Below are 26,699 nucleotides of genomic sequence, written 5' to 3' on the forward strand. Positions count from 1 at the left end.
ATCCTCTGGACGCTGGGTTGGATCCAAGCAGGATTAGCCGGGATTGGTCTGAGGTGGGGGCGCCGAGGCTGGCAGCTCCCCAGCCCCCAGGATGCAGCTTCTTTTGGTCTCCTGGGGCCCTGGAGGATGGGCGGGCCGGCCGGGGCCTTCTGGGGCTGCAGGTGGCCATCGGGCCAATGCAGCGGGGCCTGGGGATAGCCTGGGAGAGACTTGGGGCTCTGAGGGGGAGGAGGAAGAGGTGGGTCAAGATCGACAGCACAGAGGAGCCCTCCTGCCCAGCACTGCCTCTGCCCGATCTGCTGCCCGGGCCCCTCGGGCCTCCGCGAGCCAGCCCCCACCACTGCCATCGCTTGGGGATGTGCTGGACCATGGGAGCCGTGGCCCACCTGGCAGAGGTGCTTCTCTGGGTGGGAGGGAGTATGGTGGTGTGGCCATGGGGCAGGTGGACCCACGAGGTGAGAAGGGCCAGGGAGCAGTTGCCCTGCTGAGGCCTGGCCAAGCTCTACCGGGCCATGGGGCTGTCCAGGTGCCTTGGGGCAGTAGGGGCTATCTTGGAGGTGCAAGGGGCCTGGGGTCTCCCATCCCATCCTGGGGATGAACAGGGTCCTGCAGTGTTGGCTGTTTCACTCTCGGCCACTCGGGCAGCCTGCTGGGTACCCCGGCCTCCTGGGGGCTGAACCCGGGGTGGGAAGCCGGCAGGGCCAGGGCTAGGGCCTGGAGGAATGTGCTGGGGGCAGCTTGGGTGCTCCAAGCTGCCTTCCAGGGGGACTGGGGCACCTTCTGCCCAGGCAGGGTGGGCTGCTGTGCTGAGCTGGCCAGGAGGGCCCCTAGGGAGGTGAGACTGAACGAGGAGGCGCGCTGTGCTGCCCGGAAGGCCTGGCATCGCGTCCTGTGGCCCCCGGAGGCCGCGGTCAAGGCTCTCTGCCTCTCCAGCCTGCTCTGCTGGCAGAGGGGGTCTCATCCAGCTCAGCCCTCCAAAACCCTGTGGTGGCCTCAAGGACCTGTGTGTCCCCTGTCCCTGCTGCACCAAGCAGTCACACCTGTGTCTTCCTGAGCCTCGCTCCCTGTGAGTGCGGAGCCTGCGGCTCCTGTTTGCTTGTGGTCAGCACTAGCTCCCTCCTCAGAGTCCCCAGGTGGAGCTGCCCAGGTCCCCTGCAGCACCCACCAGGGGTCCCTCCCTATGTGCCTCTCACAGGGTTGGACACTGTTGAGCATCAGCAGCTGTAGCTCTTAGGGCTTGGGCTTTCTGTAAGCAGGTATGCAGGGCTTGGGGGCAGATACTGACCTGTCCCTGGGCCAGGGCCAGCTGACCCTGGCCTGGACTCCTTAAAGCCTATGGCCCCCTCTCCTTGGACAGAAAAGGGAGATTTGACTAGTCCCTCCGACCTCAGATCTGTGCCCTCATGCTTCTGTGGCCTTGGAGAGTAGACAGTGGAGTGTCCTTGCTGCCCCCTGGGGAGGAGGAGGTTCCTGGGGATGCCACAGGAAGGGGGTGCTGGCTCTCAGGTGTGGCCTGTGGGCATGGGTAGCACCTGCTGGGTCTGCCCTGTGCCTGGCTGAGGGGTCTCTTCTGCTCAGTGGCTCCTGAGAGCCAGGCTAGCCACGGGGCCCTGTGTCTAGCTGTGGGCTTTCCATGCTCCTTCAGTCTGCGTGGTGGCCCCTCAGGGTCCAGACTGACTGCAGCATTGTCCAGGTGTTTCTGGGATGGGCCACGGCCCAGCAGAAAAGGGCAGGTCCCCCCTGGGGTCTCGCCTGGCCCCAGCCCTGGGTGGGCTGCCGCAGCTCTCCCGGCCCTGAGGTCTGTCTCTGCTGTGTCCAGTGGAGCGGTGCATGAGCAGCATGCAGGAGGGGACCCAGATGGTGAAGCTCCGAGGCGGCTCCAAGGGCCTGGTGCGCTTCTACTACCTCGACGAGCATCGCTCCTGCCTCCGCTGGCGGCCCTCGCGCAAGAACGAGAAGGCCAAGAGTGAGTGGGCAGCTTGGGGAGCGGGGGGGACAGTCCCAGGGCTCAGGAGCCCTTCCAGAGCAGCTGCTGGACAGTTGGGTGCCGAGCCCCTGCGTCTGGGGTATCTCTAGACTCAGGTGGCCTTGGAGTTCCACGGTGGCCTCTGGACTGCAGGGCGGGAGGGGCTGGGGCTGCTCAGGGGCAGGGTCCTGGGGTGAGGTGGGCTGGGGGCAAGCAGCCCAGGGGGGGGAGAAGAGCAGCCAGAAGACAGGAAACCAGACCTGAGCCCGGCGCCCAGGGTGGGCCTGGGGCACCGAGCACTGGCCCAGGCAGCCTGGGTGGGAGCACGAGGGGAGATGTGGCCAGCTTTGTGCAGGGGCAGATGGGAGAATCCGGACACTGAGGGCCAGGTAAGAGGCCAGGGTGGAGGGACACTTGGGCCTCACAGACCAGGGGTAGGTGTGTCCAGTGCCTGCTCTGGCTTTGCTGAAGGGCAGTATCCAGGTGTGCCAGGGAAGGGCCTCAGTCTAGTGGTCGCCAAGGACACCACCACCGAGTCCCAGGAGGGAACACGGTGAGGAGGTCCTGGGTTGGATGGCTCCTCCAGACCCCCAGGGGCCAGCATGAACTGTCCCTTGGGTCCTGGGAGGTCGAGCCTCCCGAAGGCTGCTCAGATAGGAGAAGCCCCAGCGGTCTTAGATGTCCACTCTGTGCTGGGCACTGTTCCTGGCACTGGGCTTCCTGTGGGAACTGAGGCGTGGAGCTGGTGTGGTCATGGTGGGGTGGGCCTTTGCTCACCGTACTGACCACTGAGAAACCCAGGAGGGGCAGGGGAGCAGGCAGACGCAGGTCAGGGAGGCTGCCGGGGAGCAGCAGGGGCAGAAACCAGCAGACTGGGCTGGGGCCCCGCCAGCCTCCCCTACCCCAGAGACCCAGCTGGTGCTTGGAGCCCCCCTGGCCATGAAAGCCTCCCAGTGGGGCAGGAGCAGCAGGGGCCAGCTGTCCTCTGAACTGATATCCCGCCACATGCCAGGGATAGAGAAAGGCCAGCAGGCAGCGGGTGGCGGGGGCAGCAGCTGTGCTGAGCCCGGGGTGCCTGGTGCCCAGAGGGGCTGCCTGTGGCCTGCACATCTGGGAGGGTCCTGCCGACACCTGACAGGGCCTGAGCCACGCGGCTTCCCTCTGCACCACTCCACACCTGCCAGGACTGGTCTCAGAGGCAGCTGCAGGACTGAAAAGGAGCTGGCCTGAGCTGGACGGGTGGACGGGCTCCTGGGAGTCCCGAGTCGGCCAGACGCCTCTCAGGAGGGAGGAGGGGCTGCGGGGCCAGAGCCCAGCCACAGGGGGTCCTCAGCCCAGTGTGTCTGCGCTCCTACTCCTGAAAAGGCTGGGGCCCCGCAGGCTCGGGGCGTTGCTGGCGCTGGGCCGGTCCGTGAGCGGAGGTCAGAGCCCCAGGGTGTGCAGCCCGGGCAGGTGAGAGATGCCTGGCCCCTGGGAGGCCCTGACCCGCCCTCCCCACCATCCGCAGTCTCCATCGACTCCATCCAGGAGGTGAGCGAGGGGCGGCAGTCCGAGATCTTCCAGCGCTACCCCGACGGCAGCTTCGACCCCAACTGCTGCTTCAGCATCTACCATGGCAGCCACCGGGAGTCGCTGGACCTGGTCTCGCCCAGCGGGGAGGAGGCTCGCACCTGGGTGACCGGCCTGCGTTACCTCATGGCTGGCATTAGTGACGAGGACAGCTTGGCCCGCCGCCAGCGCACCAGGGACCAATATCCTTGGCCACTGGAGTAGGGACAGAACCCAGGAGCAGACCCTTGACTGTCCACCTGGGTGGGGCTCCTGCCCCTCTCTGGGTCGTTGGAGGAAGGAGGATGGGAGGGGCGCCTGGGCTGGGGTCCTCCCTTCGGGCTGCCTCGGCGGCAGGGTGGGGCGGCGTGTCCAGGCCTGGGACCCTCTTTGGCCCCTAACTCGGTGCCCAAGTGGCTGAAGCAGACGTTCGATGAGGCGGACAAGAACCGGGACGGCAGCCTGAGCATCGGCGAGGTGCTGCAGCTGCTGCACAAGCTCAACGTGAACCTACCCCGGCAGCGCGTGAAGCAGATGTTCAGGGTGAGCCGGGGCGGGCCCTGCCGGACACCACGGGGCTGCCGCCGGGAGGGGTCCCAGGTGCACCAGGGGAGCCGCGCCCGCCAGGGTTCTTCAGCAGAGGAAGGGGAAGGCACTCCCCCAGCTGGGCCTCTGCCAGCTCCGGGGAAGGGGCTGGGCACAGAACACAGGCCCGGCTCCAATTCTGGGCACTCGGAGCAGGCATGCAGGGCCTCAGCCCCCACAATCCCTGGGTCTCAGAATGCCTGGGCTGGGGCAGGGCCCCCACTGACCGAGAGGCTCCGGTGAGCTGACGCATGCTGCCTTGGACAACCGCCTGGTGCTAGACGTTATGAAAATGCACCCCACAGGGAAGCGGAGGCCTTTACTGTGTGTAATTAGTTCTTTCCGGAACCTCTTCGAGCTGAGGAACTCTGCTGTCAGCAGGTCCTGTTTGGGGCAGGAATGGGCTGAGCCAGCGCCAGGCCCTGGGCCCCCTCCCCTGACTGCAGCCTGGAGAGGGGCTCATGAGCTTCAGCACCACGCCTCCCCCCAACACGTATGTGTACACGTGTGTGGGCTCACACATAAGCGTGCTCACACACAAGCACGTCCACGCTCTTGGCCTGACAGCACCGCTCTGTCCGGTTTCCTGTGCTCTCCTGCTAGACAGGTAGTCATGCCTGGCTGGAGTGGGCAGCAGATCTGGCTGGAGTGGGCATGGCAGCAGATCTGGCCCACGTCTGTGAGGGGCTGGTGCTGTCAGACTGCCCACGGAGGACTGCAGAGGCCCCTTGGGGACAGAGACTGCCTGGGCAGTGGGACTGGCGCACGGCTCACGTCTGGTGTCAGCAACCCCCTCCCCCTGACTGCTTGGGGACGGCCCAGCCCCACCCCTTCTGGGCCTCTGGGGGCAGCTCTGGGGGCAGCTCTGGGTGCAGCAGTCCCTTCCTCAAGGTGAGGCTCCTGGGACCAGGCAGCAGAACCCCAGGGGAGCCTCACAGGTAGGAGGAGGAGGAGGAGGGTCGGCCCTTGTTGGATGGGCCTGCTGAAGGTCCAGCTCAAGGTCACGGTTTGACCTGTGGCGGACCTCTTGCGGCCCGTGCTTGCCCACCCTGTCACGAGCACCCTGGGCCTCTGGGCACTCGTGGGCTCTCAGGGTCCCTCTGTGCAGTTCCAGGCCTGGCTGTGCCCTGGCACCACCAGATTGTCTGGAGGAAGTCCTGGGCTGGCAGTGGAGTGGGTAGGAGGGGTCAGGCTCCAGGGCTCTGGAGAGGAGCAGGTGGCACCTCACACCCCAGAACCCACGCAGTTCAGACCCAGTGGCCATTGTCCATGGTGGTCAGCCAGCCGGAGATGGCCCCAGTGCCTGAGCACCTGCTCTCCCAGCCCACCCGTGCAGCAGACCTCTGCTGGTGCTGGAGCCACAGGAAGGGAGCGTGGCTCCAGCCAGGCTCAGGTCACTCTGATAATTAGCATCAATTTGTAAGAAAAAAATCTTGGTATTATTTCCAGCTGCCTGGAACTGCCCAGTCAGAGTGGAGATTGATTAGACTCCAACATAATTTCATTAAGCCCAGGAACGCTGGAATGTGGGGTGACCAGCGCCCACCCTGTGCCCGGCCGCCCAGAGCACCCTTGGCCTACAGAGACCTGGCTCAGCAGGGGGCTGGGGGAGCGCATCAGCCCTGTGGCCGGCAGCAGCACTGCCCAGGGTGGCCATGTTGCTGGGGGTGGGGTCAGGCCCTCTTTTCTTGGGGGGTTGAGGCCTTAAGAGCACTTCACTCACTGCCGAAGGACAGAGCTCTGTGCTCACTGGTGACTGGCAGATGTCCCGCCTGGATTTGAGGCCATGCTGCTCAGTCCAGTGGGCAGTGAGTGATGCTCGCCCTGGGATGCGGCTGCTCGACAGTGGGTGACCAGCCCAGCTCCTCTCTCAGAAAGACACCTCTGGCCTGTAGTGGGCATGGTCTGGCAGTCCCGGGTGAAGCCGTTAGCTCTCAGACTCAGGGCCGCCCTCCTATCTAGGGTCAGACACACGAGGTCCTGTCTGTGCCTGCTGGGCCTTGGGGCCTGTGGCCTTGGGCTGTCCTGGCCTTGGCCTGGGACGCAGCACGGGCACTGGGGTCCCGCTGCACACCCATGTCTGGGCCAGGCCTCAGCCAGGGAGTGGGCAGCAGGGAGCACGAGCCAGGGCCAGCTCGCCCCAGAGCCCTCTCACGGAGGAGGGGACTGCTGGGCTGCCGGGCGAGTATCCTGGCATGGAGGGCTCCTCGGGGACCTGGCCTCATCTCCTGGCCACACTAGGCTGAATGGCCACACAGGGAAAGGCCGTCCTGTGGCTGGCAAACCCAGCATGTGCAGCCGTCCATGGTGATGGGCCTGCCTCCCTTCTGGCCCCACCTGTGGACATGGTCATCGCCTGGGGGATGGCGCCTGTGGTCTGCTCCCTCAGTGCCCACATGGGCTCCTCCTGGCCTCCCTGAGAGCCCTGGATGGGCTACTGAGAACCTAAACCCCCTCAGCCCACTGATGGCTCTGGGCAGGGGACCCTGGGCTGTCTGAGTGCCTGCCCAGGAAGCCTCAGGTGGCCACAGCTGTGGAGGGGCAGACTCAGTGCACTTCCCTCCAGGCTGTCCACTTCACAGAGGGCTGGACCTGGACGTTTTGTGCAGGCCCAAGGATTCCGAGGACCTCTGGATGCTGCTGGTCAGGCACCTGTGTGCCCAGGCCTGGGGTGCCAGGGCCCAGGACAGAGCCTGCCTTTGGGCAGATGGTCAGTGGAGGGCCAGGATTGAGGCAGGAGGCTGAGCCGTGTCCTGGGCCCCCAGACGTCCTGTGCTGCTGAGCACCTAGGCAGGCACGTGTCCAGCCCAGGGCCACCCCAGCCCAGGCCATGGACACTGCCACTCTGTGAAGTGCAGGGTCCCTCTGGCCAAGCACTCTTTGGTGAGAGGGCTGGTCTGGGTGCCACACCAGGGCCCCTCACCTCCAGGCCAGTAGTGGGCTTGATCTGCCCACCCACCCCACCCTGGTCACCCAGGCTTTGCAGGGCCCCAATTCCTAGGGAACGAAGGCCTCAATTCGCCTCTTCCACTGTGGCCTTTCTGGCCTTCCCAGGGACCCCGTGGACCCTGTGGTGCCTTAGGCCTCCTCTGGGCAGCCCAGCTTTCCACGAGGGGGTGCCCTGGTGCTCCGGTCTGCCCTGGGCTGACCCTTGCAGGGGCAGGTGCTCCCCACGCCTGTGGAGGCAGAGAGGGGGCCCCGGTTGGTCTCCCTGGGCTCCCTGGCGGGATTGCTCATGGCAGCCGTGGCGCCTGGGGGAACCCCTCCGGCTTCCTGGGGTTGTCTGGTGCGTCCCTCTGGCTGCCGAGGGCTAAAGTGACCAGCCATTTACCTCTACCCCGGAGACCCGAGTCGGGACGCTGCTAGACCCCGGGCCCTGGCATTTCTGATCGGGGGGCAGCCAGTAGGAACTGTGGGCTGTGGGGCCCAGCCTGGGGTGCAGGTTGGCCCCAGTGTGAGGTGTGGTGACTCCCGTGTGGGGTGGCTGGGGCTGACCAGGGACGGTGGTCAGATCTGTGTCTTCCAGGGTTGGGGGCAACAGGGAGCCCTGTGAGCTGTGTGCCCAGAGGGTCTCTGGCCGTGCTGCGGGCAGGGGAGGAGGGAGGCTGGGCCTGGGGCTGGACTGAGGAGGGGGTGGGCCTGCAGGGCCCCCCTGAAGGCAGGGGCTTGCCTGTAGGAAGCGGACACGGATGACCGCCAGGGAGCGCTGGGATTCGAGGAGTTCTGTGCTTTCTACAAGACGATGTCCACGCGCCGGGACCTCTACCTCCTCCTGCTGACCTACAGTAACCACAAGGACCACCTGGACGCTGCCGACCTGCAGCGCTTCCTGGAGGTGGAGCAGAAGGTGAGGCCTGGCGGGGCGCCGCGTGGCCGGCTGTGTGGCCGGGCCTTCAGCTCCGCTCAGCGTCTGGGCCTGGGGACAGCAGCTGAGGCCAGCAGATTTGCTTCGGGGTCAATTTTCCAGGGTGCAAACCACAGGGGGGCTGCCAGGTGGGCGGGGCCTCCGCCCAGCTCTGTCCTGACAGAGGACCCCAAGCCTCCAGATGGGGCCCACAGCTGGCCCATGGCACCAGCTTCCTGCCGGGTGTCTTGAGGACTAAGTTTTGTGGCCCAGCCTTTAGAACTGCCCCTTAGCCACAGCGGTCAGCCACAGAGGCCCGACTGGCTCTGGCCCATGTCCACCTGTACACACCTGTGTGTCCAGCAAACACCAGATGCTACCTCTTCATCTTGACCCAGGAAGTCAGTCCACATAAGAGACCATACCAAGCTGAGTGGTCCCTGGGAACTGCCCCCCTGGGTCCTGATACTCCCTGGGTGGCAGGACTGCAGGTCCAGCCCAATGGGGCAGAGTGCCCTGTGGGAGGGCTCAGACAGTGTGGGGCCCTGCCGTGCTGGCCCTGGGCACTGTGAGGACCATTCCTGGACCTGCCCTCCTGCCCCCCCATAGCCCCTCTCAGGGAGGAGGGCAGGGCAGGGTCAAGCCTCGGGGCGGCACAGCACCTGGGGACAGCTCAGGCCTCTGCTGTGCCTCGCGTCCTTCTTCCAGTCAGGCTGATGGTGATGGCCACGGGCAGCTGCCCTGGGAGTGTGGCAGGTGGGTGGCAGAGCAGCAGGAGGGGACCCCAGGCGGGGCTCGCGAGGGGCCACTATCGGTGCCCCTCCCCTGCCCCTGCATGTCCTCCCCCCTCCTGGGTCAGCCCTAGGGGCTACCCTGGGCCTGTGGTCCCAGTTCCCCTCCCACCTCACGGTTTGCTGGGCTCCGTCCCATGGAGACCACGTGGGACCCCTTTCCCGTCCTCCTGGCAGGACACTTGGTAGTTGTGTCCAGGAGAGAGAGGCTGGCTCCTGGGGCTAGGTCCTACCGTCCTGGGTGACCCGCTCCCGCCTACCACTGTGGGTGGCATTGGTATGAGGCTGTGGGATGTGACCCTGGACAGCAGGCCCTCTGTCCTGCCCAGATAGGGATGGACAGAACTGACTCTCTCCCTGACCTGAGCTCCAGGCTTCCCAGAACTTTCCCTGCAGCCTGGGGCCCCCTGTCCTCTGGGCAGGTGGTTTGAGCCCTTGGCTTAGCCTCCTCCAACTCTGGGCTTCCCATGGGACATGGCTGGCTCAGAGATCTGGCCCCACTTCGCCCACTCTGCACTGTGGCCTGGCTCCCGGGGACTTCCCAGAACCCCCCTGGGCTGTCCTGGCGGGAGAGCTCCCGGTCTTGACTGACGGCACAGGCTCTGGAGGCCGCTCAGCCTCCGTGCTGGGCCTTCCTGAGCCGGGCTGCATGGCTCAGCTTCCCAGGGGGGTCAGTGGGCAGGGATTGGCTGGAGCAGGCCAGGGAAGATGAGCAACCTGTGCCCATGGGCCCTGGCAGGTGGGGTATGTCCTCCCTCTCCCGTGCTGCCCACGTGGGCCTTGGCTCCACACCAGGCCCCAGGGCACAGCCAAAGACCCCTTCTGGAAGAGACCTATCAGGGAAAGCTCTTCAAAAGTCACGTGACCCTCCTGTCCTCTGGTCCCTGAGTCCCAGGCTGTGTGACCTGGGTTTGTCTCCAGCCCACACGTGTTGCTCCCACTGTGGTCAGTCCTGATGTGACCAGAGACAGGGGCAAGGGGGGTGGTGACGGTGGTGGGTGGAAGGGAGAGCTAGTGATGGGCTAGCCTGGGCTCTCGCCCCTGCTCTGGCCTAGATGAAGGGTGTGACGCTCGAGAGCTGCCGGGACATCATTGAGCAGTTTGAACCCTGCCCAGAGAACAAGAGCAAGGGGGTGCTGGGTATTGATGGTGAGTGGGCATGGCCCCGAGGCCAGGGCACTTGGGAGGAGGACGGGCACTGGAGGGGTGGCCTGCAGGCCTGGACCATGGCTCTGTGCCCTTGAGGTGGGGCAGGAGGTGATGAGAGGGGCTGGGAGCAGCGCTGACCCCTCCCCTCCTCCCCGCACTGTGTGACCACAGGTTTCACCAACTACACGCGGAGCCCGGCGGGCGACATCTTCAACCCGGAGCACCACGGCGTTCACCAGGACATGACGCGGCCACTCAGCCACTACTTCATCACCTCCTCCCACAACACCTACCTCGTGGGCGACCAGCTCATGTCCCAGTCCCGGGTGGACATGTATGCCTGGGTCCTGCAGGCCGGCTGCCGTTGCGTGGAGGGTGAGCCCAGGCCTGCCCTCCCCGGCCAGTCTGGGCCTGGCCGGAGCGTGGCGTCTCCTGTGGGAGGTGGTGGGCAGAGTCTCTGGGCAGGGGCTAGAGTCCAGGGACAGCCCACCCTGCTTGGTGGCTGAGCCCCAGGCCTGACTGGGGTCTACCTGCTGCAGTGGACTGTTGGGACGGGCCTGACGGGGAGCCCATCGTGCACCACGGCTACACCCTGACCTCCAAGATCCTCTTCAGAGATGTCATCGAAACCATCAACAAATACGCCTTCGTGAAGAATGAGTGAGTGGCCATGCGGGGGTCTGGCCCGGCAGTGGGCAGGGGAGGGACTCCAGGGCCAGGGGCTGTAGGGGCCAAGAGGCAGGCCTTGTTTTCGGGTCTGTCTTTGAGGAGAGAGGGCAGGGAAGTGAGTCTGGGGAGAGGGCTGGCTGGTGCCTGCAGGGGCCCAAGAGCCCGAAGGCCAAGGCTGCGCAGGCAGGTGTGTCTGCAGCCCGTTGGCACACTTGGGGCACCACCCCCTGGTCTCAGCCATCCACCTGCGGTGGCCGAGAAGCCACACCGTGTCCAAGCTAAATTTGCTGTCGCTCAGCGGCGGCTGCAGAAACTATTGAGGAAAATCCAATTTAGTTTCTGGAAATAGAAGGCCGCCTCCCTGCCAATGAACTCTCCCCAAGTCCTGGCCAAAGAGGCTCAGGCGAGGAAGGAGCTGATTGAGTGAAGGAGGGAAGCAGGAGCCCAGCTGATTTAGGAAACAGGAATGGCGGGGCCCTCCCAGGAGAGCTGGCCGGCGGTCCATGTCCAGCTGCGGGGCAGGCAGCAGCGAGGAGGCCTCTGCTGGCAGCGGGACACCAGGGACTGCAGGCGAGGAGAGTGCTGCAGGGCAGGTGGTTGGACACACAAGGGTCCAGTGTCTTTGCAGGAACCAGACATCTCTGCAGCACCCTCCCCCAGCATCAGGCTTCTCCCCTGAGGTCCCTGTGTGCCCCTCCACATCTCACCTCTGCCCATCTCTTGCTCTGGTCTGTGCCCTCTTGGCCTGGGTCACCTACATTTTCTACAAGGTCATGATCACCTTTTGTAAAATACAAGTAAAATGGCTAAAGGCAAATAGAGCCAAAGGACTTGGCTGGAAAGTTACGCGCTGTCCTCCCGCTCCGCGCTGTGCTGGCAATAGCCCTGTCCAACAGCTGGTGCGTGCCAGGCTGTGTCCCCTCCTTTATGGAGCACGTGAGGGCCTCGGGCCCCCTAGCCTCCAGTATCCAGGTCTCGCAGTCTGGCCTCTGTTCTGCATTGTTTAGCCGATGTTATTTTTAAACCTTGACTTTTTGTTTTCCTAGAGTTTCTCATTGCCTTTATTTATTTATTTTTCTAATTTGGGGAAGAAGCTCCTGCCTTCTTTATTTGTTCCAAAACCTCCAGCTCCTTCTCTATTAACTCATTGGTTTTTCAAACTTGAGGTGGGTGGCATTTTTTCTTCAGTACCAGGGACTAAACCCAGCAGTGCCTAACCATGGAGTCACATTCCCAGCCACACCCCACTCTCATTTTTAAAAAAATTTTTTTGAGATAGGGTCTGGTTAAGTTGCTGAGGGTCTCACTCGGCTGCTGGGGTGGTTTTTCACTCCCCATCCTCCTGGTTGGGCTGTACCTTGAAGCAGCTGGCAGACCCATCTTCCTGGGCTGGGTGAGGACCCTTCCTCCATCAGTGGCAGAGGTGCCCAGGGCCTCGGCCTCCACCTGGTGCTGGCCTCAGAGCCTGCTCCTCTTGCACTGGGGCCACAGGTATCCAGTGATCCTGTCCATCGAGAACCACTGTAGTGTCATCCAGCAGAAGAAGATGGCCCAGTACCTGACTGACATCCTCGGGGACAAGCTGGACCTGTCATCAGTGAGCAGTGAGGACGCTACCAAGCTTCCTTCTCCGCAGATGCTCAAGGGCAAGATCCTGGTGAAGGTGAGCCGCCTGCCACCAGGCCACAGAGGGCCTCTCACCTGGGCAGGCTGGGCGTCTCCCTGCTGCAGGCAGTTCCGGGGGGGGGCCGGGCCCGGCCGGGCCTCCTTCTCCCCATGGTGCCGGTCCGGTCAGGGATCTCACACCCAGGACGCTTTCCTTCCCACGGCTGCTGCTCCAGGAAGTGCCTGGTCAGAGCGGGAGGGCAGCTCCCTGCCCTGGCCGGCTGCTGCTGTGGGTGCAGGTGCTGGTCTGTCTCCCTCAGCGTGGCCCCTGCTCCCTCTGCCCCCAGGGGAAGAAGCTCCCAGCCAACATCAGTGAGGATGCAGAGGCCGGTGAGGTGTCGGACGAGGACAGCGCCGACGAGATTGACGATGACTGCAAGCTCCTGGATGGGGATGTGAGTGGCCGGGGTGGGAGCCCTCTCTGGCTCTGGTGGCGACTTAGGAAGACAGGCAGCTGAGGGGTGGCCACAGGCAGGGGCCGAGCTGGGTGCCAAGCTGCCCGACTGCAGGGAGGCCTCCCACGGGGGCTGGGGGCCCTGGTGGCCTGCCACGCCCCTCCCCATGAGAAACAGAACCCGTATTCCCAGTGGTGGGCCAGCCCCACGCCTGCTGGGGTCCTGTTTGGGTCCCCGCTTCTGAGTTGACTTGGGGTGATATCCACTACCCACCCGCAGTCTGCTTGGCTCTTCAGCAGGTGGGTGCCGAGTCCTGCCGAGCTGGACTCTGGGTGGCCAGCGGCCCTGCTCCGCCTCCCCCATGCTCAGAACTGGCCCCTCTCCAAGCAGTGCCAACCCCAGGGCCAAGAGCTCCTGCAAGACGAGGCCGCTGGCCCGGTGGGTCCTGCTGTGGCCCTCCGCAGAGTGCTCTGCACCTCTTTCTGCAGCCGGCCTGGCCGCTTGGCCTGGGAGTTGCAGAGGGAGCTCGGGTCTTTGGGGACTGTGGCTGTGCCAGGGCGGGGGCTCTGTAACTGGCGTCTCTCCTCTTCTGTGCCTGGCTCCCGCTGCGGTTGCTGTGCGGCACCAGGACTACTTCTCCCCCAGGGGCTGTTGGAGGGAAGATGTTGTGCAGGAGGCTTCCCGGCCTGGGCGGCTAATTGTCTTAGGAAGCCCCGAGGCAGCAGAATCCGCCCCACCCTGGGCCAGCCTTCGAGTCTGCCCACGATGGTGTGTCCACTTAGTGCCCACTCCAGCAGGACCCCCTCGAGGGGTCCAAGGGCATCTGGTCATGCTGGGGGTGCCCTGGTAGGGAAAGGCACCTGGCCAACCTGGAAGCTCCTCTGAATTCCACCCCTTGCCCCCGTCCACCTCCTCCAGGTTGGTGGAACCTGTGTGGGCTTCTAGATCCTGTGTTGCCCACCAGGTGCCCTGACCTGCTCCCCTGAGGCCCACTGGACGGGGCACCAGGAGCACCTGCTGCATCCCCAGGGCAGTCTGTACCCTGAGGAATCAGATGGACTTGGGTCCAAGTTCTGCCCACTGCTGTTAGCCCACGGGCCCCAGTCAGACAAATCACAGCCTTTGTGAGCTGGGGACAGGCCATGGGGGGGTGCTGGGGCTGTCACCTGCTGCTGCTTGCTGGGCTGGGGATGACACCCAGAGGCCGGCCTCTGGCTCTTGCAGGCCTCCACCAATCGGAAGCGTGTGGAAAACATCGCTAAGAGGAAACTGGACTCTCTAATCAAGGAGTCCAAGATCCGGGACTGTGAGGATCCCAATGACTTCACCATCTCCACACTGTCCCCATCTGGGAAACCTAGGCACAAGGCAGAGGCCAAAAAGGTGAGAACCCGATGCCCGCAGGTGCTCCAGCAGCCAGCCTGGGGTCTGGGTGAGGGCCCAGAGCATGAGGTCTAGACGCCCCCGCATGCGCCTACACACAGGTACCCCTGTGCACACACCTGCACACCTGACCTGAGCCAGACACACCACCCGTGGGTGTACACACACACCTGATCACAGGTGCACCTGCACACAGCTGCACAGGCCTTGCAGGTGCACACCTCTGCACATGGCACGCCTCTGCACACATGAATGCTGTTCCCTGAGCTGCTGTGCTTCTCCTTCGTGGGCTCCCAGAGCTGTTGGTCCTAGTTGGCTTCCTTTGTGAGGACCCCTACGCTGCCCTGGTCCAGGAGCAGAGAGCTGGGGCTTGGGCGGCACTGTTCGTGAGGCTGGGGTCCCGTCCTTCTCGATGCCCCCACTTGACTCTGAGAGCCACAGTCTGGCCGCTGACAGCTTGTGAGTGGGATTGAGCAGGTGGCCCCTGGGGGACCAGGGGCTCCCCTTGGAAGGGAATTTGAGCAATGCCACATTGGTGAGGGTCCCATGAGTGACGGGGGGGCATAGTGGGGTCTTGGACATAGTCATGTCCAAGTGGGCATGGCTCAGCCCTGCCTGGAGCGCTCACAGCTGCGTGGGGACGGCCACCAGTGACCTCATGGAAGAGGGACGTGTTTTCAGGGGTTGGGGTGCCAGGCAGGGTGTCCGGGATGGGTGGTGAGGTCCCTCTTTGGGGGCAGCAGGCCTCGAGGAACAGGTGATCAGCCAAGCTGCCTGAGCACAGAGGCCATGCACTGCTGGACAGTCCACGGCAGCTGGGCAGCTGGGCCCAGAACTGGGTAGGCCTCTGTGGGGACCCGCAGGCCCTCGGGAGGGGGAAGGGAGGGCATCCCCTGGCTGGGCTGGGCCCCCTGCCAGGACTAGTATTTTTGGAGGTGGGTGTTTGTGTTGCGCCCACGGCCCAGAGTCCACTGCGCGGGAGAGTCCACGGGAGCAGAGAGTCCACGGGAGCCGCGGACGCGCTCTGTGCAGGTGGCTCTTGTGGTCCCTGCACACAGTCCTGCCTGACGTTTCCTGCCCAGATGTCAAGGCAGCAGAGTGTGGCCCTCGTGAGGCTCTGCACAGCTGGAGGTTGATGTCACCCTCTGCTCTCCTTGACCACGGAGCACCTGGGGGCACTGTGGCGACATACAGCCCACCTTGGGCCTGGGTGGCCGCAGTGGTGGGGGCTGTGCTCCGAGAGGACTTCCTGGGGGAGGGGAAGGGGCTCGGGCTGAGCTCCGAGGTGGCAGATGGGGGTCCCACCCTGCAGCGTCGGCTGCAGGCTCTTCTCTGTCTTGCCATGACACAGGACAGAGGAGCTGAGACCCTCAGGGACAAGCGGGAGGGACATATGGTGGAGCTAGGAGCAGGGGGACATGGGAGGGCCACAGAGGACTCATTCACCCACCCAGGGAGTTCCAGGGGCCGGGTTGGCAGGCGGAGGGCACCTGTGGGCACTGTCGAGGAGATGGATGGTCCCGCCATGAGTCACTTGGACCCTCTCTTCCCTGGCTGGGCGCTGTCCCCTCTGTATGTGAGGACCCTTGGGGACATGAGGCCCTGCTCAGGGGTCCCTGTGAGAGGGCAGGGTATATACCGGGGGAAGGGGAGAGGACCCCAGCCCCGGTGCTGGACAGTAGCAGGCCTCGCCTTCTGCTGGGGACCGTCCCCAGCTCTAGCAAGGTCCAGCACAGGACCCTCCTCATTGAGGGTGGGCCCGCCAGGCACTGTCTGTAGTGTGGCCCCTCAGAGGGTGGCCGGCTGAGCTGCTTCCTGTGGGGACCTGCGAGGGCCCAGTGTGGGCTGTGGCTAGCTGCCATCGCTCAGGACCACCAGCCACCTCGCCTGGGCTGTGCCCAGATTGGGGTCACATGGGGCTTAGCAGCAGCTGCATTCTGGTGATGCTTGAAAAGGCTTAAAGCACATCAGCCTCAGCCAGCCCCCGGCACACCTGGCGCTCAGCCTCCCGCCTCCATCCGTGGAGTAAGGGAGGCCGGGGGTGAGTGTCTCCAAGGCACTTGGGACAGATAGCCCTGAGCACCTCTGCTACTGTGGACTTCTGGGCAGGAAGCCCACTGACGGGAAGGCTGGGTCAGTGAGGCCCCCGGCTACTCGGCTTCAGGAAGGGCCACCAGACCCAGCCCTACTCCACAGGAGAGTGAAGGAGGGGGACGGGTGCAGCGAGCGGGGAGCTGGCGGGAGGTTCCGGCAGGACTCAGTGGGTGTGCCTGGCTCGGGGTGTGGGTGTGGGTGGGGACCTGCTGTGTTCTCCGTCCTGTCTGACAGGGTGGCCCCGGGGTGGGGTGGTCCAGGCTCAGGCTGCTCTTGGGAGGACAAGGAGCGGAGGGCTCTGCTGTCAGATCCCTAGCAGCTCCCAGCAGCAGCCTTGGAGCATCTGTGAGTGCAGGTGAGCCTGCGTGCAGGGGCATCTGTGTGTGTGCACACGTGTGTGCAGGGTGCACACAGAGGCTCTGTACGGAGCCCTCCCGTGTGTGTACTGCAGGACGCCTGTGGCTTCACTCAGGTGGTCCTCGGAGTGCAGGACCTGCCCCTCCCCACCAAGGTCCCCTGGGCCAGGTGTCGGGATCTTTGCTGCACCCTGGGCACCTCCAGAGCAGAGCTGGGCCAACTTTGGGGGCACAAAATGGACTGGTGGGAGTGGGAGGTGGGGGCTGCAGCAGCCTCAGGCGTAGAGGCACAGCTGGGGCTTCCGGTGGCGCCAGCGGGGATGAGCTCAGGGACAGCTGCCTGGATCTGAGGGCCGGGGCGAGTGCTCCCAGGACTGCGCTCCGGGGTCCCGGTGGGAAGGCCCGTCCTGTGCTTCTGGGACTCGTGGGCATGGACTCTGGCTTTGGGGAGTGGGCCTGGCGACGCTTGTCTAGCCTGGCACTGCAAGAGGTGGGTCAGGACCGTGGGCTGCGGGGACCTCGAGGAAGGCCTGCGCAGGCGGTCACGGCTAGACCTTCCACTCAAGCTGCTTGTCGCGTCGTCGCCCTCTGCTGGACACAGGTTCAGAGCCGGGAGCTCGTGCTTCAGACCACACACTGTTGTGACCGGGCCCACGAGTGCAGGCAGCCCTGGGCCTGGGGTCCTGTTCTCCAGCTCCTAGCCTCCCTCAGGCGGGCTCAGCTCTGCCTCTTCCAGGCAGGCTTCCAGGGCTGCAGGGACCTGCCTGGCAGGTGTCGTCCTGGTTTGAGGCCAGGCTCACCCTCTGTCTCTCCCTTGGGGTCAGAGCAAGGCCGAGGAGGACACGGAGTCTGGGGAGGACGCCGGGGCCAGCAGACGCAACAACCGCCTCCTCATGAGCAGCTTCTCCAAGCGCAAGGTCCAGCGAGGCTCCTGGGCTGGGGTCCCTGTCCGAGCCCACTGTCCTGCCTGCACCAGGTGCTAGCTGTGGCTGGCCTCAGGAGCCCAGGGGCAGGGGCTGGTCTGGGGCAGGTGCCTTGGCCCTTGGGTCACTGCACTCCTCTGGCCCACACTGACTGCTGCCCTGAGAGCCCACTGGAGCCTGGGTGGCCTGGGCACTGCAGATGGGAGAGGCCTGGCAGGTGGGGCTGCTGGGAGCCCAGGGCAGGCCCTCCACGCACCCTCCAGCCTCTGCCCATGGCCTGGCCTGACCCAGGGCTCCACGGGTCACGACTCTGCCCCCCTGCACAGAAAAAGGGCAGCAAACTAAAGAAGGCAGCCAGCGTGGAGGAGGGGGACGAGGACCTGGACTCCCCAGGAAGCCAGAGCCGAGGGTCAGTGCAGTCCTGAGGACCGGACGGCTGCGGGCCCCTCTCTGTCCCCTCAGGGCGGTTTCACTGAGGCTGACCTCTGAGCGCAGTGGGATGGGGGCAGGTGCGGGGTCCCACTCCCAGCCCCATCTGATGCCCGTGGAAGCAGCAGGGGATGAGGCTGTTCTGCAGACCACAGCCAGAGTGGGACGTGCAGACCAGCGTGGTGGCCCCAGAGAGTCTAGCAGGGTTGGGCCTGGACGTGGGCAGGGGCCAGGAGGAGCAGCGTGACTCTGAGGACCCCAGGTCTCCCGGGCCCAGACCCTGCTCCGCCCACCAGTCCCACCTCCCTCCTCCTGAGGGCTCCACCTCGCGCTCTCCCCAGGGAGGGTGTCCGTGCCAGGCCTCAGATGTCCCCACGAGAGCAGCTCCTGCAGGGCCAGGGCAGGCCACCAGGGTTGGCGCCATTCCCGTGCGTCCACTGCTTCTTGTGGCAGCTCTGGGACATGGCACCTAGCAGCAAGGAGCGTCCCTCCCCGCACCCCCTCCCTTCTCCCCACCAGGCTTTGTCCCCTATCCCTGTCCCTCCCACTGTCCCACCCACCCCTCTCCTACCCTTCCACCTCTTCATTGCCACTTCCACCTGGGTGCACGATGGCACCTGCTTGAGACTCTCCTGTGGTAAAACTTCCAAGGTCCCTGCCCGGAACCCTCCAGAAACCCCATGGGCCTCGAGTGCCATTGGCCAGCGCTCATGTCCCTCTCACTCATGCCTGCAAGTGCCCAGGGCCTTGACCTGCCAGTGGCTCCTGGCCAGCCCATGTCCAGCAGCCTGGGTGTGCCCCGCCCCATCCCAGCACCCAGAGTGCACAGTCTGGGGACCTGACGGATTTGCTCGAGCCCTGGAGCCTGACTCCTGGGGCTGGGCCCCCAGAAGGCCCCGAAGGTGGGTGCCAGCCACAGGGCCCTGACCGCTCCTGTGTGCGCCCTGCAGGACAGCCCGGCAGAAGAAGACCATGCAGCTGTCCCGGGCCCTCTCGGACCTGGTGAAATACACCAAGTCCGTAGGCACCCACGACGTGGAGACGGAGGGTGAGGTTCGCAGGTGGGGCGGCACGCTGGGAAGGCCAGCGGCTGGTGTGCCCCGAGGCCTGGACTCACGCCGGCCGGTCTGCACACAGTGGTGTCCAGCTGGCAGGTGTCATCCTTCAGCGAGACCAAGGCCCACCAGATCCTGCAGCAGAAGCCGGAGCAGTACCTGCGCTTCAACCAGCACCAGCTCTCCCGCATCTACCCCTCCTCCTACCGGGTCGACTCCAGCAACTACAATCCGCAGCCCTTCTGGAACGCAGGCTGCCAGATGGGTGGGTGGCTGGCGGGGCAGCAAGGAGGGGCCTGCCTGGCACAGACCATCCCTGCAGCCCAGCCTCCCCTGTTCCGAGGCCTTGGAGAGCTTCTAGGCCTGCTGCTGCTCCCTGAGTGGGTCCCCAGGGGTCCCCCAGGCCTCAGGCAGCCTGGGAAGACAGCCGGCCTGCCCCAGCTCCTGGGGTGTGCGGGACTGGGCCAGGCTTGGGCACTTTCTGCCAGTTCACATGCCCCATCTCATGGCCGTGAGCCTCAGGGCCTGCACACAGAAGGCAGTGGCCGCAGGTGGGGGGACACAGGCATGGGGACAGCTGCTGACCCAGAGGGTCTCCGGTCCCACCCACAGTGGCCCTGAATTACCAGTCAGAGGGGCGGATGCTGCAGCTGAACCGGGCCAAGTTCAGTGCCAACGGCAGCTGTGGCTACGTGCTCAAGCCCCAGTGCATGTGCCAGGGTAAGGCCCAGGGGCTGGGGCAGGCTCCTGCAGGACCCCAGGAAAGTGGGGATGGGTGCCTCCCTTTGGGGCAGCAGAGACCCCAGCAGGGCCAGGAATCTGGAGGTTCATGGGCAGAATTTGTCTGCGCGAACCCTGGTGGGCTGGACCCCGGTGCAGGCCGGGCGTTTTGCAGAGCCCCGTCCTGTCAACCTAGTTTTCTGCCTGGTGTGCTCATGTACCCGCGGGCTTTCCCATGACTCCGCCCTCTCTGCATGGTCTGGGTCCTGCTGGACAGTGTCACTGCAGAGCTCGAGGTTGAGGTCATTAACCCCGACAAGCCCGGCTTCCCGGTTGCCGGTCACCCCACTCATGACGCTGCCCCCACCAGGCCACGGCTCCCAGGGTAGTCTGTGGGAGGGGGCTGCGTGCAGCCTGCGCCCCGGGGTGTGGCAGGCCTCGCTGGAGGCTGTCCCGCTCTGCCTCACACTGTCCCTCAGGCATCTTCAACCCCAACTCTGAGGATCCCCTGCCTGGGCAGCTCAAGAAGCAACTGGCCCTGAGGATCATCAGTGGGCAGCAGCTCCCCAAGCCACGGGACTCGATGCTGGGTGACCGCGGGGAGGTAGGGCAGGCACCTGCAGACGGGACATCGGGGGAGCACCTGGCCCTGGTACCAGCCCTGTCCTGTCCCCAGATCATTGACCCCTTCGTGGAGGTGGAGGTCATTGGGCTCCCTGTGGACTGCAGCAAGGAGCAGACCCGAGTGGTGGACGACAATGGTGAGTGACCTGGGCCGGTGACAGCACCAGCCTGTGCCCCAGGGCCCCAGCCCAGTGCTCCACGTCTCCCCTCCGGTTGGGCAGAGGGAGTAGCCCAAGGGCCTCAGGGTGGGAGCCTGCTGGGGACAACCCCGGCCCCTGTGACCCTCCCCCGGCGGCCTGCAGGGTTCAACCCCATGTGGGAGGAGACCCTGGTGTTCACAGTGCACATGCCCGAGATCGCACTGGTCCGCTTCCTCGTCTGGGACCATGATCCCATCGGGCGAGACTTCATTGGCCAAAGGACACTGGCCTTCAGCAGCATGCTGCCAGGTGGGCAGGGGCCCAGGCTGGGGGGGTCCCGGGGGTCCCGCCCCACCGCACCCCCAGCAGCCCCCATGCATGCTGGCGCCCCACCCCCCTGGCTGAGGGCTCCAGGGCAGGGAGGGCTGAGTTGGCACTGCTGGGGGGCAGCGGTGCCTGATGGAGGGGTCTTACGAGGCTGGACTCAAGGCTCGGGACCTTTAAGGAAATGTGGAGGAGCAGGGACAGGGGAACGTGACGCTGTGCCCTGGCTGCCCAGGCTACCGGCACGTGTACCTGGAGGGGATGGAAGAGGCCTCCATCTTTGTGCACGTGGCTGTCAGTGACATCAGTGGTAAGGTGAGTGTGGCCTGGCGGGAAGGGCTTGTGGCCAGGGGAGGGCTGCTCCCGCTCCTTACCCACCCCCACCCCGGCTGTGTCCCTGGGCTGCTCCTCACCCTCGGCATTGTGGCCTGGAGACCAGCTCTCTGGTCCCCTCTACCTGTGACGTGGGGAGTTGGGGGATGCAACCCCAGAGCCTTCCAGTGCTGAGCCCAAGTCTCAAAGGGGATCTGGGCAGCCCAGGGCAGGTGTGAGCGAAATGTCCTTGTCCCAAGAAGGGAGCCCCTGGGCCCCTCCCTGCCCTCCTGTGTTGCCAGTGCCAGGCCAGCCTCAGTCTCCCTGGTGGCCTTGCCAGGGGTGCCCGGCTGTCTTCTCAGGAGAGGTGAGAAGAACTCACAGCCCTTCCTGTGGCTCTCCCTCCCTGTCCTGCCGGCCCAGGGCAGGGTCTGCCTGGACTTGCCCATTACCTGGCCCCCAGCACATTTGCCCCTGCCCAGACTAGGGCAGGACGAGGGTCTCAGCTTTTGGAGCTGGCTACTCTGGTTCGGAGTGGGCCTGGCATCCTTAGGGTGCTGCCCAGGGCAGCTGGTGCCTGGGTCTGTGACACACAGCACAGGGTCCTGCCCAGGGCCAGCACTGACCTTCTCTCCTGCCATGTCTGCGGGCCCAGAGGCTCTGCCGGCTCCGGCACTCCTGTGCCACTGTCTGTCCGTCTGTCACGTGTCTGCTGTCTCTGCGGCCCTGGGTCCCCTCCCCACACAGTCGGGGCCTCGCCACCTTCACTCTGTCTCTTTGGTCTTACAGTGGGCTTCTCTGTGTCCAAAGTCTACTTTTAGACGTGCAGCCTTGTTAGGAGTCACCAGGTACCCTGCGCGGCGGGACAGTGTAGCCCGCCGCCCACCTGCATGCCAGGCCGCACCCATTAGCATCCATGATTCCTGGTAGCATTTTGGAGACTGTCCGTTCATGTGACATGGGTCATGACATGGTTCCGGGGTCCCCTGGGCCATCCTCAGCCAGAGAGCAGCATTTACGAGGCAGATCCAGGATTGAGCCAAGGCCACGTGCTTCCCCGCTGTCCTGTCTCTCCACCCGCTGCCCTCCTCTGTCTGGAGCTCTCCTGGGCTCCCTGTGCCCCTTCCCTCTCCATCCCTCCTCGTGCTGTGACTTTGCCACTCCTGATCCTGCCAGGGCCTGGGGTGGGGCAGCCTGGGCAGGAGCTCCGAGCAGGAATCCTGGATCTCCTTCTAAATGGCTTCCAGCCACATGGACCAAATTGCACTGGATTTGGGATCTTGAATCAGGAAGCTGATTCAAGTGTGGCCACTTAACTGCCTCTGCCAGAAGGGCCCCCGCCACAGGGGCCCTAGGCCGCCCCGCGCACGAGCTCAGCCCGGCCTGGGGGAGCGGTGGGAGTTGTCGGGGCCTCTGTGGGATGCAGGGTGTTTGGCATGTGAGGATCCTCCTGGCCAGCCTTCTCCAGCAGTGACCCAGGCCGGGGCTGCAGGAGAGGCCTGTGGAGGGACCTTCCAGCCCGGGTGGCCAGGGAGCTGGGCTGTTGTCTGGAGCTGGAGGCCTGGAAGCGAGCCTTCTGAGGCATGGTCCAGAGCCCAATGGTAGGCCCAGGCTCCATGAGCAGAGGGCAGTGGGAAGGCGCCTGGGGATCCAGGAAGGCTTCCTGGAAGGGATGGCCCCTGCAGGCAGGAGCACCCCTGGGAAGCAGGTGGGTCGGGGCCTGTGGTCGAGCAGGCCTTGGCCAGCCCAGGGACTGGCTTCTGTGGATGCTGGTGCCCACGATGGGTGGACATGACCCATGACCCAGGGCTGCAGGCGTAAGGTGTGCTCGCGGGTTCCAGAGTTTGAGGTCTGTCCTTGAGAGACCCCAGGAAGGGTGTCCTCTCAGGCCCCATGTTCCCGCCACCTCCGAACTCCAGTCTGGACGGTGGGGTCCTGCCATGCCGGTGGAGTGGCCACGTGGCCTGCTCCCTGTGGCTCGCGTCCCGCGTGCACTCCTGGCTGGCCCCGGCCCACCGGACTCGAGCTGCAGCTACCCTGGGCTCGGTACCCCAGCGCCAGCTATGCGGCCTCCTTCTCTTGCAGGTCAAGCAGGCTCTGGGCCTAAAAGGCCTATTCCTCCGAGGCCCAAAGCCAGGCTCACTGGACAGTCATGCTGCTGGGCAGCCCCCACCCCGGCCCTCCGTTAGCCAGCGGCTCCTGCGGCGCACGGCCAGTGCTCCAACCAAGAGCCAGAAGCCGGGCCGCAGGGGCTTCCCGGAGCTGGCCCTGGGCACGCAGGACACCGGCTCCGAGGGGGCAGCTGACGACGTGGTACCTCCCAGCCCTGGCCCTGCTCCCGAGGCCTTGGTGTGTGAGGGTCCCAGCGGTAGCAGCCCGCGAGGTAAGGCGTCAGCAGAGAGGAGCCCGGGGCAGGTGCGGCCCCCGTGTGCCCCTGAGGGCCCCGGGCCTGCCGGGATGGCCGCCACATGCATGAAGTGTGTGGTGGGCTCCTGCTCCGGTGTGGACGCTGAGGGCCTGCCGAGGGAGCAGCTGCCCAGCCTGGGGCCTGCTGGAGGGCACACGGCCATCAGCCAACAGCCCCAGGCCCGGGCAGACTTGCTAGGGGGCCCCCACTGCAACCTGGGCCCTCAAGCCACCCCAGGGAGAAGCCACGAGGCCTTCAAGGGCCCCGGGGCCCGGCGGCAGGGTCTAGGCGGCAGCGGCTCCGTGTCCTCGGACTCCAGCAGCCCGGACAGCCTGGGGAGCCCCAAGGTGGCCCCCTGCCAGCCTGAGGGTGCTCACAGGCAGCCGGGGGCCCTGCAGGGAGAGATGAACGCCTTGTTCGTTCAAAAGCTGGAGGAGATCAGGAGTAACTCCCCCATGTTCTCCGTGGGTAAGGCAGCTGCCCCCCGCAGCCTGTGTTTACACCCGGCATGCCTGGGCCATGTCCCCTGCCTTGCTGCCCCTTGCTGTGCTCCTGCATCTCCGCTGGCTTGCCCCGCAGCCCCATCTGCCCCAGCCCTCTCCCTGGAGCAAGAGGCCCTGGCACTTTGGAGGGGCGGGGACCCGGGGAGTTGGAGTCACCAGTGGCCTTACTGAGAGCCTGGAGATGCACGTGGAGGGCTGGGCCTCCGTGGGCCTCAGCCGGGGCTCCCTGGCTGAGCCCAACCCCCTCCTGGGTCCAGGCAGCTTCCAGCCCTCACCTGACCGTCCTCCAGGACGAGGTTCAGAGTCACCCTGCCACAGACCCTCTCGGGTAACCTGTCAGTCAGGGAACAGCCATAGGACAGCATCCAGGTTGTCCCCACGGGCCCTGAATGGTGCTCAGAGCCTTGAAGTGGGGCCTCGGAGTTTGAAAGTGCAGAGGAGCAGGTCCCCTGTGTCCCTGGGGCCCTGGACCTGTGGCTGTCAGATGGCATGGAGCCCTCCAGGTGCACAGCCTTCAGGCAGACAGCTGCTGGCCTGCCCTGGCTCAGTTTGCTGAGCCCCAGCCTCGTGGGAGGGACGTGCACCGAGCCTTCCCCTGCCACCATGCTCCTCCCTCACCTGCCAAGCCTTGCTGTCCGTCTGTCCATCTGCCAGACACACCCCGTGCTGACCACATTCTCCTTTCTGTCCCTGCACCCCGTGCTGCCTCCGTAGTTAGGGACTGAGAGCTGCAGTGCCAGGTAACAGGCCCAGCCCCGCGTGCCCCTTGTTGCCCTGGCCCCAGAAGACCCGTCCTGGCCTGCCAGCCAGACCCCTGTGGACTCTGCACACGAGTGGACACAGGGCCGGGCACCTTGCCCATTGGCCCCCAGCAGCGGTGGGGAGGGGGCACTGGCACTCCGAGCAAGCTGTGTGGGATGTATGCAAATGGGTTGCTGGGGAGGCCCTGGGTGGGGAGCCGGCCCGACTGCCCCTCGGCACAGAGGGTCACGGGACACCATTTCTTGACACGACTTTTCCTCCCTGTCCCTCCCTGTTTCTGTCTCTGTCTCCCTGTCTCTCTCTCCTCTCTGTCACTCTCCTCGCTCCCTCTTCCCCCAGATGCTCGCCCCTTCTCTGGGCAGCGGCCAATCTCCCCTCTGTGCAGCCTGGAAACCATTGCCGAGGAGCCGGTCCTGGGCCCTGGCCCCCCACCACAGGCAGCTGGCCCCACCAGCTCCCGCAGGGAAGGGCCCCAGTCCCCTGCGGGGCCTGGAGCCAAAGTGGCCAGCACACCACGGACTGCTCTGGGAGCCTCTGAGCCCCTACAGCTCAGAACCAGGCATGAAGGGGACCGCAAAGAGCCCCCCAGGGAGCCGCGCCATGGTGGTGCCAGCGGGGCATGCCCAGGGTCCCCTGTCAGCCAGACGCACAGCAAGAGCCACCCCCAAGCCCTGGGTCACCTGCCCATGGTCAGAAGAGCCAAGAGTGAGGGCCAGGTGCTGCTGGAGCCCCTGGGTCCCTGGCGGCCCCTGGCCGGGCCCTCCCCGACCCCAGCCATGCACTCAGACGCCACCAGCAGTGACCGGCTGTGGCAGCAGCTGGAGCCAGGCAGCCACCGTGACAGTGTGTCCTCGTCGTCCAGCATGTCTTCCAGCGACACGGTCATTGACCTCTCCCTGCCAAGCCTGGGCCTGGGCCGCAGCCGTGAGAGCCTCACTGGGGGCCTGCTTGGACGTCTGCCCCCAAGGCCCTGCTCAGCCTCGGCCACTCGCCCTGACCGGCCTCCTGTGACCAAGAGCAAATCGAACCCCAACCTGCGGGCCGTGAGTCAGCGGCCTCCTGTGTCTGACGAGCTGCGACCCCGGCCCCTGGCCCCACGCCCTCCCGGCCTCCACACTCGGTCACCCTGGGGCCCCCTCACCCTGGTGGGCTTGCAGGACTACCCCGAGGCTGCCAAGTCCAAGAGCCTGGGGGACCTGACTGCCGACGACTTTGGCCCCAGCTCTGAGGGGAGCTCCTGCAGCCTGAGCCGCAGCCTGGGCGCCCCGGGCCGGGCTGGGCAGGAGGTGCAGCCGGACGCACTGACGGAGCAGCTGCGCTGGCTTGTGGGCTGCGGGCAGGCTGGGGACATCGCATCACCCACGGCTCTGGGCCCAGGTGGGGAGGGGTCAGTGGGGGGTCCGGGCTTCTTGCGGAGGTCCTCCTCCCGAAGCCAGAGTCGCGTGCGAGCCATTGCCAGCAGGGCCCGCCAGGCCCAGGAGCGGCAACAGCGGATGCGGAGCCTGGGCCAGAGGGGCCCCCCGGAGGAGCGGGGCACCCCCGAAGGCGCCTGCTCCGTGGGCCCCGAAGGCTTCATGGACACACCTGCCCCCTCCAAGGGCGCCCTGGAGCAGGTGTCCAGTGCGGCCGACAGCTTGCTCCTGCTGAGGCTCTGACCTGCTCTGGGCGGCGCCCAGCCCCCACCTGCTGTCAGCTGGGGGCCCGAGGCACTGGCTTTGGTGTCCAGTGTTTGCTCAGGAAATGGAGCAGCCAGGTCCCCCCGCGCTTGCCTGGCATACCCAGCAGCGTGCCCCTGGGAAGAAGGGGCTGCAGCTGCCCGCCAGGGCCCCAGAAGATGGCCTTAGCTGGCCCTGGCGGGCAGTGTTCTCACTTTGAGCGTGGAGATTTACACTTTTAGAAGTCCATCTATACCACATTAAAGTGACCCGGCCCCTTCCCACCATTCCAGCCAGCTCCCACCTGTGGGGTGTGGTGTGCATCTGCTCTGGCTCTCCAGCTGTGTGCGCCTGTCCCTGGAGCGGCTCCAGGTCTGTCCTGGGCCCACCCTGACTGCAC

At 65.4% G+C, this 26,699-nt stretch overlaps 1 protein-coding gene across 2 annotated transcripts; it reads left to right on the forward strand.

The window, feature by feature from the left end:
• Window positions 1-1,815: 1,815 nt before the first annotated feature.
• Window positions 1,816-26,299, forward strand: Plch2 (phospholipase C eta 2). 2 transcript variants are annotated; one of them, XM_026380512.2, is made up of 21 exons: window positions 1,816-1,966; window positions 3,474-3,716; window positions 3,927-4,057; window positions 7,776-7,946; window positions 9,790-9,883; window positions 10,055-10,258; window positions 10,423-10,543; window positions 12,044-12,215; window positions 12,505-12,612; window positions 13,837-13,995; window positions 17,240-17,362; window positions 17,695-17,777; window positions 18,748-18,845; window positions 18,935-19,117; window positions 19,465-19,572; window positions 20,052-20,176; window positions 20,249-20,333; window positions 20,499-20,645; window positions 20,896-20,975; window positions 23,058-23,355; window positions 24,984-26,299. In XM_026380512.2, exons 1-21 carry the CDS (start codon window positions 1,831-1,833, stop codon window positions 26,297-26,299), a joined length of 4,185 nt encoding a protein of 1,394 aa, XP_026236297.2. In that variant the 5' UTR covers window positions 1,816-1,830. The 2 variants fall into 2 exon arrangements, with proteins under 2 accessions (XP_026236297.2, XP_026236299.2); XM_026380514.2 differs by having other exon boundaries at window positions 13,837-13,980; window positions 17,270-17,362.
• The last annotated feature ends 400 nt before the right edge of the window (window positions 26,300-26,699 follow it).

Source organism: Urocitellus parryii, chromosome 11, assembly GCF_045843805.1.
Source record: "Urocitellus parryii isolate mUroPar1 chromosome 11, mUroPar1.hap1, whole genome shotgun sequence".
Lineage (NCBI taxonomy): Eukaryota > Metazoa > Chordata > Mammalia > Rodentia > Sciuridae > Urocitellus > Urocitellus parryii.

Coding starts and splice junctions, on each gene's coding strand:
- Plch2 (XM_026380512.2), top strand. CDS start 1,831: ATGAGCAGCATGCAGGAGGGGACCCAGATGGTGAAGCTCCGAGGCGGC. Junction 17,363..17,694: donor GCAGCTTCTCCAAGCGCAAG/GTCCAGCGAGGC, acceptor CCCCCTGCACAG/AAAAAGGGCAGCAAACTAAA. Junction 20,334..20,498: donor CCGAGTGGTGGACGACAATG/GTGAGTGACCTG, acceptor GGCGGCCTGCAG/GGTTCAACCCCATGTGGGAG.